Genomic DNA, 12,158 nt, shown 5'->3' with positions numbered 1-12,158 from the left:
AATTCTGCCATTTCTTTCCAGTTGTTGGACTTTGCATAGAGCCAGATGGGGCCTTCTATAAACCCTGTGTGGTTCTTCATGAAAGAACAACAGAATCTCTGAAAGATGTTTGGTTGCTGCATTTCTCCAACATGGTTCAGAGGCAAAATTAATCATCATCATCTTCCCATTCAACAGACAATCAATGTGATAGATTCCTGGATTCTTGGAGCTAAAATCAACTCTTCTTCTGCTCCAGCTAACAGCTGGGCTGAGCCAGTCTGGAATCTCACAGCCACTTCATTCCTTCCCCTCCATCATCCAAACAGAGATCCTGGAGATCATTAGGAGAATGAAGTCCACCAGGTGTGAATTCAACCCCTTTTCTACTGCCCTGGTTAAGGCACACGTTCCAGTATCGCTCCACTGATCACCTCTGTAACCAACCAGTCCCTCCAGACTGGATGTTTTCCATCCCTACTCAAAACTGTCAGAGTGAAGCCATGACTAAAAAACAATCCACCCCAAACCCAGGAATCCTCACTGACTTCAGAGTTGTGGTTGTAGACCACAGGTGTCAAACTCCAGCCCTCGAGGGCCCCGTGCCCTGAAACTTTTAGATGTGCCTCTGCTGCACCACACCTGAATAGATTAATTAGGTCATTAGCGAGGCTCTGGAGAACTGATCTACACTTGTTTACTGAATAATGACATCATAACACCAACAGGTGAAACTCATTATCCTAATCAAGACAGTGTGGCCTTTTCATTGTGTTGCATTTGCTGCTACAGGATATTTGAGCACCAGACAGGACAGCTACACGCATTGTTACTCAGACAAAATCAGGCTAAAATCTTTTGTTTGAATTTCCAGCAATGTTAACGTGCATCTTTGTGTCCAGCCTGGATTATCAAATCAAATCAAATCAAATCAAATTTTATTTGTGTAGCACATTTCAGCATCAAGGCATTTCAAAGTGCTTTACATCAAATCAAACACAAAAACACAATGCAGCATAGAATCAACAATCAAAACACAATATCAAGTCACATTCCGTCAATAAATTTGCAATTGATTACGTTTCAAATACAACTCTAAACAAGTGGGTTTTTAGTTGAGATTTAAAGGAAGTCAGTGTTTCAGCTGTTTTACAGTTTTCTGGAAGTTTGTTCTAGATTTGTGGTGCATAGATGCTAAATGCCACTTCTCCTCATTTAGTTTTCTGGGGATGCAGAGCAGACCAGAACCAGAAGACCTGAGAGGTCTGGAAGGTTGATACAACAGCAGCAGATCTTTAATATATTGTGGTGCTAAACCATTCAGTGATTTATAAACTAACAACAGTATTTTAAAGTCTATTCTTTGAGCTACATGGAGCCAGTGGAGGGACTTTAAAACTGGTGTTATGTGCTCTATCTTCCTGGTTTTAGTGAGAACGCGAGCAGCAGCATTCTGGATCAGCTGCAGCTGTTTGACTGATTTGTTGGACAGGCCTGTGAAGACGCTGTTGCAATAATCAATATGACTGAAGATAAACGCATGGATGAGTTTCTCTAGATCTGGCTGAGACATTAGTCCTTTAATCCTGGAAATGTTCTTCAGGTGATAGAAGGCTGACTTAGAAACTGTCTTTATGTGGCTCTGAATGTTCAGATCAGAGTCCATCACTACTCCCAGGTATCGGGCCTGATCACTGGTTTTTAGTTATAATAACTGAAGCTGTGCACTGACTCTAGATCTATAACTCTAGGTCTATAACTCTAGATTGTTTCCCTTTAGGTCCAAAAATAATAATTCAGTTTTGTTTTTGTTCAGCTGGAGGAAGTTTTGGCACATCCACACATTTATCTGTTCTAAGCATCTGTTCAGTGATTGGATGGGTTCTGAGTCACCTGGTGACATCGTAATGTAGAGCTGTGCGTCATCTGCATAGTGATGGTAGCTGATATTATTATTATCAACCCGGCAGAGACTGGACCATTTTACTGTTAGCATTCTTTCACAGATTCCATGCAATGTTTCTTTAAAGCTGTTCTTAATTTTATTTAGAAAAGTCTGTGAGTAAGAAAAGATAATGAAAAATATAAGTTTTTACATTTTACTTTAATGACCAATAAGTATAACACTACTAAATAACTTTCTCATGATTAAATATATAATATGTATGTACAGGAGGTAGGAGCAAAAAACTCAATATTTTCTTTACCGATATATATTTCTACAGAAGTAACAGTTACACGGTTCCCACTTTATCTGTCGTCATCTGTTTGTGAGGTTCCTGATCATGTGCTTCATATGTGCTCAGTCAGCAGGGAAACTGCTCCCTAACTTACTGAAACAATCCGTTGTCTAACATTCTGTGAAACAACCAGTGATGTGGCAGACATCATTTCCGCATTCCTGTCTTTCTCCGTTTCTGCAAACGGGAACACATCTCTGGTCAGTCGTGTCAGAAAGCATGGCATCTCTTTCTTCCCGCCATACTTCCTCCCTTTGGACTCGAAGGTGTAGGCCACCCTGTGGGAGAGTCGGGTCATCAGTCGAGTCAGCTCCAGGTTAGAGTGACCCTCTTCTTCCAGTAATGAGCAGAACGTCTGCAGGAAGACTGATCCAGTGAAGTTCATGAACGCACCATAACCTAATAGAAAAGACAAAATATTTATAAACTGATTCATTAATGCTCATGTACGATTTATGTCAGATTTCACTATTAATAGACATCACTGGTGTTTCTAAGGTGCTTCTTTAAGTTGCCAGTCTAACTGGTCATTCACCTGGTGCTGTGGCGAACATCACAGCCGTATCCACGGGAACAGAAAAGTAGTGTTGGAATCTGCTGTCTGATGAGTCGACCTCCACGCCATCATCGAGAGCGCCTCCCCGGCACGCCTGCAAGGGTGGAATGGAGATGCATCAAACCAACCGAGAAAACATCAGTGTGAGAAGAGTTGAAGTCTTCTGTGATTTGTTTTCAAATGAAATTGTCACTGTTGACTTCCGGCTGAATGGCGGTGGAGTAGGTTGTGTCTTGGCGTGCTCCTGCGGGGTTAGCTGTTTTTTGTTCGATTATTACCTAGCACTTTTTCTCGTCTTCGACTTCAAGCGATACGTAACCTATACAGTGAACACCATCTTTCTTTTTTGGATACTAAAATGCCACCGAAGCCTGTTAAAGGAGGAAATTCGATTCAGTCCCACCTGCGGCCTGGTCCTCGTGGTGAGTCCTCGACCTGTGCTGAGTCATCTCCTGGGTCGGGGGCAGCGGCCCGTGCCGCTGCAATTAGTGATACCAGCAGTCTTAAACACGAGCTGCTTGCGGCTCTCCGGGATGACTTTACCGCTATACTTAAAGCAGAGTTTCATGCTGTTCTTGGTGAAAGTCTTTCTTCGATTAAATCCGAGCTGCTATCCTTCAAGAAGGAATTGTCCTCTGGCCTCACTGCGGTGCAGGAGAGTTTTACTGGGCTAAACGTAACGGTTGCTGAGATGGAGAAATCCCTATCCACCTGCACTGATGACATCGTTAGCCTCCGGAAGACAGTAGACAGCCTTACTAAAACTGTGGCACAGTTGGAGGATAAATGTGATGACTTGGAGTCCCGGTCCCGGCGTCAGAACATCCGCATCATTGGAGTCCCGGAGGATGACCCTTTATCGGCCTCGACGGCTGCCGTCTCGCGGTTGCTGAAGGAAGCCTTCGGTTTCGCGGAGGAACCGTTGGTAGACCGCGCTCACCGTATCCCGATCCCTAAACCCAAGGCAGGTGAACGCCCTCGCCCCATCGTAGCTAAGCTACATTACTACACTGACTGTGTGAAAATCCTGTCGAAGGCAAGGGAGCTGCAGCGGATCAAGATGAACGGTATGACTATCTTCGTTTTCCCCGATTATACTGTCAGGACGGCCCGAGCACGAGCAGCCTTTACAGACTGCCGTCGCCGGCTCCGTGGCATTGAGGGGGTCCGGTTCGGCTTGCTTCATCCGGCCCGGTTGCGGATTACCCATGGTGGAACTACGCGAGTCTTCACCTCTCCGGAGGAGGCCAATATCTACATCGGGTCTATTACCAAATGAGAGCTATAATTACGAAGATTTGTTTCACATTCTGGGGACTCTGTTTGGTCTGGTTAAGTAATATTTTCACATTAAGGAGAAATGGGAAGTAGGAAAAGAAAAGGAGAAAAAAAAGAAAAGAAAAAACGGACTGTTTCGAAATGGTTGCAGTTTACTTGTGTATTTCAAATATTGGATGTTTTCTGTAGGTGTTGTTGATTTCCTAGAATAGTGCATATTGTATATTTTAACATTTTCTCTATTCTGCTGATTCTGCAGGACTCGCCTAGTATCACAGGGAGGTTTTTTTGTTGTTGTTGTTGCGCTGTTTAGCTGTAAGGATAAGTTTTCTAGTGGCTCCTGTTGGAGTCTGCACGGTCCCTTCATTTGGGGAAGGGCAGAGTGCAAGCAAGGGGTGGGGGAAAATGTTTGTATATGTTGTTTTCTTTGTGTGTGTGTTTTTTTTTTTCTTGTTTTTTTTTTTTCCCTTCTTGGGGATGGAGGGGGTGGCAATATCCTTCAACTTCTGTTATAAACAACTGGTCACATGTCCGTTGATTTGAAAGCTTCTTCAGCTCCTGTTAGATTCCTAAGTTGGAATGTTAAAGGTCTTAATAGTCCAGTGAAGAGATCTAAAATAAACTCTCATCTGAAGCGCCTAAACCCTGATATAGTATTTTTACAGGAAACACATCTGCAGAATGGAAATTGGTCCAAGCTCAAATATTCATGGGTTGGGGAGATTTACCACTCGGGCTTCAACTCGAAAGCTAGAGGAGTAGCCATATTATTTAATAAGAAGGTTCATTTCACTGCATCAAAAATAATGCAAGACACGAATGGCAGATTTCTTATAATTGCAGGTACTCTGTTCCATACCCCTGTCTTATTAGTGAACATTTATGCACCAAACTTTGATAATCCTGATTTTATAAATAATCTATTTAGCACATTTCCTTTTCTTGACTCTCATTTGTTGATTCTAGCTGGGGACTTAAACTGTGTAATGAACCCAGCATTAGATCGCTCTTCATCTCGGGCCTTTACGCAGTCAAATATGTCTAAATCTATTTCGGATTTTATGACTCAAAATGGATATGTAGATCCATGGAGGGCACGTAACCCATTAACAAAGACGTATTCTTTTTTCTCTCAGGTACACCAGTCCTATTCCCGTATAGATTATTTTTTTATTGATGGCTCTTTAATGCACAGAGTCACATCTTCTGAATACCATCCGATTATTATTTCTGATCATTCCCCTTTAAGCCTTGATATAAACTTCATGAATAAACCCCGTTCTTGCCCTTGTTGGAGATTTAATAGTCTCCTGTTATCAGATGAAACATTCAATAAATTTATCCTATCAACAATTGATGATTTCCTTACGTTTAACAAGAGCGATACAGTTTCTTTCTCATTATTATGGGAAACATTAAAAGCCTATCTTCGGGGTCAGATTATCTCTTTTTCAGCTAATGTTACTAAAAATAGACATGCTAAGATATCAGAAATATCATCAAAAATTCAGAGAATCGACAGGCAAAATGCCACTAATCCGTCACTCGCTTTACTGAAGCAACGACTGGATCTTCAAACTGAACTTGATCTCCTAACAACTTCCGATGCGGAGCGTCTTTTGATTCGATCTCGAGCCTCTTTTTATGAGCATGGAGAAAAACCAAGTAGGCTCCTGGCGCATCAACTGAAACGAAAAGCTAGCTCTCGCACAATATCACAAATCAAAGATCAGTTAGGCAATCTCGTTTCCGATCCTGTTTCTATCAGTGACATTTTTAAGAAATTTTATTGTAATCTGTATAAATCTGAACTACAATCTGGCTCGGATGAGTTATTTGCCTTTCTTCAGAATATTGACATCCCTAGGATAAATAAATTGGTTTCTGATCAACTTGATGCGCCCATTACATTGGAAGAAATTTTTACATCAATCAATAATATGCAGAGTGGTAAGGCCCCCGGCTCGGACGGATTTCCTGCCGAATTTTTTAAGAAATTCAAAGACAAGATGGCCCCTCTTCTTCTCGAGGTCTATAATGAGTCCCTAGGGCGTGGCCTGTTGCCCCCCACCTTGGCTCAGGCTTCAATTTCTCTCCTGTTGAAGAGGGGTAAAGATCCCACTGCTTGCGAATCTTATAGGCCCCTGTCGCTCTTAAATGTGGATTTTAAGATTTTAGCTAAAATACTCGCTACTCGGCTTGAGAAGGTGCTTCCTCACATTATTTCGCATGAACAGAATGGATTCATCAAAGGTCGTCATTTGTTCTTTAATATTCGTACAGTATTGAATGCAATTTTTTCAGTTCATTCCCCCACGTCTCCGGAGGTGATCATTTCTCTTGACGCCGAGAAAGCCTTTGATCGAGTGGAATGGGAGTACCTGTTTGCCGTTCTCGATAGGTTTGGTTTGGGTGGGAGGTTTTTGGCCTGGATCAAACTACTTTATTCATCTCCTCAAGCTTGCATTGTCACTAACTCCGTCCAATCTGATTATTTTCCGTTGGGACGTGGTACTAGACAGGGTTGTCCTCTTTCTCCTCTCTTGTTTGCGTTAGCCATTGAACCTCTTTCTGCTGCGCTAAGATCCCTCTCTTCTTTTCATGGAATTATCCGCTCTGGTGTTGAACTTAAACTCTCCTTATATGCAGACGACCTTCTCTTATATGTTTCGGATCCCTTACACAGTCTTCCTCCAATTTTGGATTTTCTTGAAAAGTTTGGATCTTTCTCTGGCTACAAAATTAATTTGCTTAAAAGTGAATGCTACCCAGTAAATTCATTGGCTTTGGAACTTGGGCAATCTGACATTCCTTTTAGACTCAGCCCTTCAGGGTTTAGGTACTTGGGAATTAATATTACTCGTACTCTGCCCTCAATGTTTTCTCAGAATTTTGCCCCCCTAGTCTCTCAAATTGCATCAGATTTTCGGAGATGGAACTCTCTCCCTCTTTCACTAATTGGCAGAATTAATGTTATTAAAATGAATGTTCTACCTAGATTTCTTTTTTTATTTCAATGTATCCCTTTATTCTTGCCTAAACAGTTCTTCAAGTCCCTGGATCAGATGGTTTCTTCATTTTTATGGAACAATAAGGCCCCCAGATTGAGGCTTTCTCTATTGCAACAGTTCACGACAAGTGGTGGTCTTTCTTTACCCAATTTTGCAATGTATTACTGGTCTTCACATATTCATAAATTGATTTATTGGCTAAATTCACCCAATCTGTTCTGGTGTAAACTTGAAATTCAATCGATATCTACATCTTTTTCACCTGCCTCAATTATCTATTCATCATTACCAATTAAACTTTCCTCTGTTACTACAAATCCTATAGTGCTCTCTACGCTGAAGATCTGGTCACAATTTAGGTCCCATTTTAAATTTACGTCTCCCTCTAATAAAATGCCGTTATTGAAAAATCCTATATTTTCTCCTGCAACCACTAATGTTGGCTATAGAGTTTGGCATGAGAGAGGCATCTGTACAATGAGAGATCTCTACAAAGATGGTCTATTTCTTAGTTTTACGGAGTTGTCCTCAAAATTTAACCTACCTACTTCTCATCTGTTTCTCTATTTCCAAATTAGACATTGTGTTTCTTCGTTGTTCCCAAATTTTCCAACTCTTCCTGCTGACCCACTATGGGTCGACCTACTAGTTTTGAAACCTAATCTGAAATCACCCCTTTCTAATATATATGGAAAGCTTATGGGAATTGAGCCCGACTCATCGGGTAAATCCAGAACTCTTTGGGAACGTGAATTGGGTGTTGAACTGTCTGACTCATGGTGGGATAAAGTTATTCTCAGTATACGCCAAAGCACTCCATGTGCCAGGTTACAACTTGTACAGTTTAAAGTGATAAACAGAGTCCACTTCTCAAAATCCCGTCTTTCTAAAATTTTTCCTTCAATTTTGGACCAGTGTGACCGGTGCCGGACCTCTCCCTGCAACTTAAGTCATATGTTTTTCTTTTGTCCAAGTTTACAAAAATTTTGGGACTGTGTCTTTTCCACACTCTCAGGGGTTTTTGGAATCCAGATCCGAAGAGATCCACTAATTGCCATTTTTGGAGTTCCAGGGACCTCAATTAATCTGTCGCCCCAGCAGGGGGAGGTCTTGGCTTTCTGTTCTCTCCTTGCCAGGCGATGTATTTTACTCTGCTGGAAATCTCCTATACCTCCATCTACTTCTCAGTGGCTTAATACTGTTAGATCATGCTTGAAGATGGAGAAGATTCTATTGACAGTAAGAGGTAATTCAGCTAAATTTACTCACAAGTGGGCACCTCTTATGACATACATAAAAGCTCTGCCTTTATAATGTATAGATAGGTGTGATTGACCCATCATGTCATGTGACTTAAATTTACAGAATAATTGAGTGAAGAGTTGTTGCCTTTTAGCTTCTCAATGCCGTCCAACCCCCCCTCCAACCCACCCCTATTTTTTATTTGATTTATTTATTTTTAATTAATTAATTTATTTTTTGGTTGTTAATGTATTTTTTATTTTTTTATTTTTATTTTATGTAATTATACGTATTTGGTCCTGTTTTTGTTATGTTAATACAGGGATTTATGTTTGCTACGGGGAAAGGGAAGGGAAGAGGGAAAGAAGGGGGAAAGGGGAGAAGAAAGAGGGAAGGGGAAAAAAACTGTGTAACAAAGAAAACAAAAAATAGGAGAAGTCATGTAAGCTTTGTACAATGTATGTACCATCTATATATGTATGATCTCCTGATGTGCAAATAAATGATACATAGTGAAAAAAAAAATAAAAAAAAAAAAGAAATTGTCACTGTTGTGCTGTTTGTGTGTCACTAAGAACAAAGGCATACCTGTATGAGGAACAGTTTGGTCTTTTTCTCCATGCATTCATTATCAAAGTACATGAAGACACGAGACAGTCGGACAGGTTTCCCATCTGATCCGAACACACAGCCCTCCTCCCCGTGAGACGACAGGACAGCAAGGAAGCAGTCCTTCACAGGCCGCCTGCTTTCTGAGGCGACACAAACACCCAACATTACAGACGTTACTGTCAGTGACTAAGGGGGTAGGCTAAGCAATCAACATCATGTGATTGTACACAATGTGAAAAATATGAGGAATGTGTGCAGTCAGCACACCTTTCAGTATAACAGTCATTGAACTGTGTTTAATTATGGGGGTGTTGACAGAAAACCGGCACCTGGTGTTCCTCCACTCCTCATTCATTCATCTCAATCAGTCATTTTACCATAAAGTTTTATCTATTAGTGATAAAAAAAAACAATAAACGCAGTCTGTACACTGAGGCTTTCCTCTGTCTAGATTCTAATGATACGTAATTTTCTGATTCAGTTTTACATAATCCCAACTGGAAAACTTGCTTTTCAATAATATATTATTATTATTATTGTTTATTTGTCTTTTAATCGCCCATCAAAATCAAATATTCCCTGATTCAGCTGTTATAGGCGACACATTATAGATTAGTGCTGAAGTTTTTGTCTGGTTTAATTTTTTTTCAATAAGTTGCAGAAAAGAAGACTTTGATTAAAACATCCAATCACGTTCTAACTAATCTGTGAACACCTTTTTACTGCCGAGGCCATTAGATAAGACGTTAAGAAGGTTTAATGTAAAACCAACAGATTCACAGACCAGCTGGTTCTGTTATTTTAGACTGGAGCTCACTAATGCAAACCTTTTTCCAGAATATGTGGAGTTTTGAGCTTCAGGACTTTTAAGTTCAGCTCTTGCTGCTCTTTGAAGGGATGGAATCAAACAGAGTGGTCGCTCTCCAGGGCTCAGACAGCTTCATCAACACATTTCATTTTCTATATAGATATACACTACTGCTTAGAAAAAATGACAAGACCACTTGCTAACATGATACAACACTTTTTAGCTCATTTTAGAGAACCTGCCATGGGAATCATCAGCCAAGGGATAATTGAAACTGAAACTAGGTTTGTAAGGTCCTTCAGGAAAAGCTTTGGTATTAATCTAACAAAATCTGATGACATCTTTTTTCTTGTTATAGTGAAAAATTTACATGGATCCAAATAAGAAGGAAAACAAAGAGCGCCCATTTGCTCTCCACAGAGTTAAAAGAACCCTTCTGGAGATGAATGAATGAATCTGACAGCTCAGAAGTTGACATCGATCTGTTACCTTTAGAGAACAGGTTGTAGATTTCCTTGCTGCTCAGGTCCATGTGAAGATCCACCTTGTAGCCCAGTTTAGTGAGGATGCGGTGAAGCTTCTTAGCATCACAGTTGGCCCCTGGCCTCCTTCCTAAGGGAACCCCATAGTCAAAGTTTGCTACAGACACCAACACGGCCCTGTTGCACTCCTCTGGTCTGTCCATGACTTCTTTCCACACTGGCATGTAGTTCAGGTGACCGTCTGTCTATCAGCTTTGATGTGTGCAGTATCTCTGTTAGACTTTGAGTCTGTGCATCATTCTCCATTCAAACTCCAGCTCAGCTATAAATCCCTAACCACGCCTCTTTAATAACACACCTGGTTACCTGGTAGGCTGAGTTTCGAAATCACATGATTTGAAATTCCATTGTTGCAACATTTACTCTTCCGGAAAGCGATTTCCACTTCCCAGAGCTGTAATACATGCTGGGAAGTAGGTTACTGCTTGTTGCATCTGATTAACATTCATTTAGTCCCAATCTGTGATCAAAACTGTCACTCTCAAAGCCACAGTTTTGAGAGCGATGATTCAGGCTCTTATGCCTGAATGATGCTTGAAGCTTCATTCAGGCGTAAATGTTCTGATCTGTCAGAACGTCAGCAATCAGTTTTGAGTGGCTTACTGATGTTGACAGAAAAATGAAACAGAGGAATCTTATTGTTCCAGAATTTCGGTTTCTCTTCTCAGATAGTGAGGCTGAGAAGAGAACACATCAAATTTCTTTTCCATTGTCTCCTAAAGAACTTGCAGTTCCTTCCTGATAAAGTTAATAGTTATTGTTCTGGTGGTTGTACTGCTCCTGGATGAATCTGGGGGCCTCTCTTGGCCCCAAGACTGTGGTCCTGGTCAATATGTCCCAGTGTGTGCGCTGGCCTCTGCCTGGACATGGCTCATGGGCCTTTGGTGCATTTGTGGACCTTGGGGCATCTTAAGCTGGTGGAGAGGTTACCATCCCATTGCAGATGCTCTCTGCTTTAAGGAGTGTATTTTGTTTCTGTCGGTTCATTTATGATTACATTGGAATATGCATAGTAGCTGGCTATTTCACTCTTTTTTTTATTTTTATTTTTTATCAGTATTTCTTTGATGTTCTGTTTGGCAGAACCAAACATTTAGCTGTTGTGATGGCTGCTGTTACAGCCACACAAATGTGATAACATTCAATCACACCAGACACAATCATTCTCTCAGTCTTAAAATCTGGGATTTAATTTACAGAATAACTAGTTTTTGTTTAGAATGCAACACATATAGAACTGTATTCTAGAATAAACGCTGCACATTTTAGTTTACACTGTTATATGATTTGCTTGATTTAACCTGTGTTTTTTTTTTTTTTTTTTTTTTTTTTTTTTAGTTAACTGAGTGCTCCAGTCCTTCAGGGGAACAAAGAGGTGGAGAAAGCCTATGGAGACTGCAAATTGGTCCATACCACAACTCAGCATTAGGAGGGGGAGGGGAGAGGGGATTCTCTAATGTTAGTTTCAGTTAGGGTTTTGTCTGTTTTTCCCTTTGTGTCTTCTGTGTGGCCTGATCAGCCAGTACTTAAGTTTCCCCTTTGTCTCATTTAGAGAGGTCTGTTTGTTTGAGTTGGTCTGAGTTGAAGTTTGTTATTTTGTCCTCTTTTATGGGCCCAACTTTGTCTTTTTTTCATCATTTACCCAAGTTTCTGTTTTGGGTTGAGTAAAAACCAATTCTTTTTGATTTTAAACTTGTGCCTGGCTCAACTTTGACTGCTAGGTCCATCTCACTGGGTAGGATAGAATTATGGTTTGGGAGGCTTTAGGAGTCTTTTCTGTTGACAGATGGTAAACAATTTTTCCATGTTAAGTACAGCTCGTCTAGATGTGCAGTGCACCATTTTTTCCTCAGATTTAATTTCTTCTGGCACATCTTTCTTCTTGAAGAA

At 40.7% G+C, this 12,158-nt stretch overlaps 1 protein-coding gene across 1 annotated transcript; it reads right to left on the bottom strand.

The window, feature by feature from the left end:
• Window positions 1–2,264: 2,264 nt before the first annotated feature.
• On the bottom strand, window positions 2,265–10,508 carry casp17 (caspase 17, apoptosis-related cysteine peptidase). Its single transcript, XM_044095939.1, has 4 exons — window positions 10,216–10,508; window positions 8,895–9,058; window positions 2,755–2,869; window positions 2,265–2,618 (listed from the first exon to the last, which is right to left on the bottom strand). The coding sequence occupies exons 1-4, from the start codon at window positions 10,430–10,432 to the stop codon at window positions 2,305–2,307; spliced, it is 810 nt and encodes a 269-aa protein (XP_043951874.1). The 5' UTR covers window positions 10,433–10,508; the 3' UTR covers window positions 2,265–2,304.
• Window positions 10,509–12,158: the final 1,650 nt, after the last annotated feature.

This window comes from Gambusia affinis, linkage group LG17 (genome assembly GCF_019740435.1).
Source record: "Gambusia affinis linkage group LG17, SWU_Gaff_1.0, whole genome shotgun sequence".
NCBI classification, from domain to species: domain Eukaryota; kingdom Metazoa; phylum Chordata; class Actinopteri; order Cyprinodontiformes; family Poeciliidae; genus Gambusia; species Gambusia affinis.
This window is presented reverse-complemented; position numbering and strand designations above follow the sequence as displayed.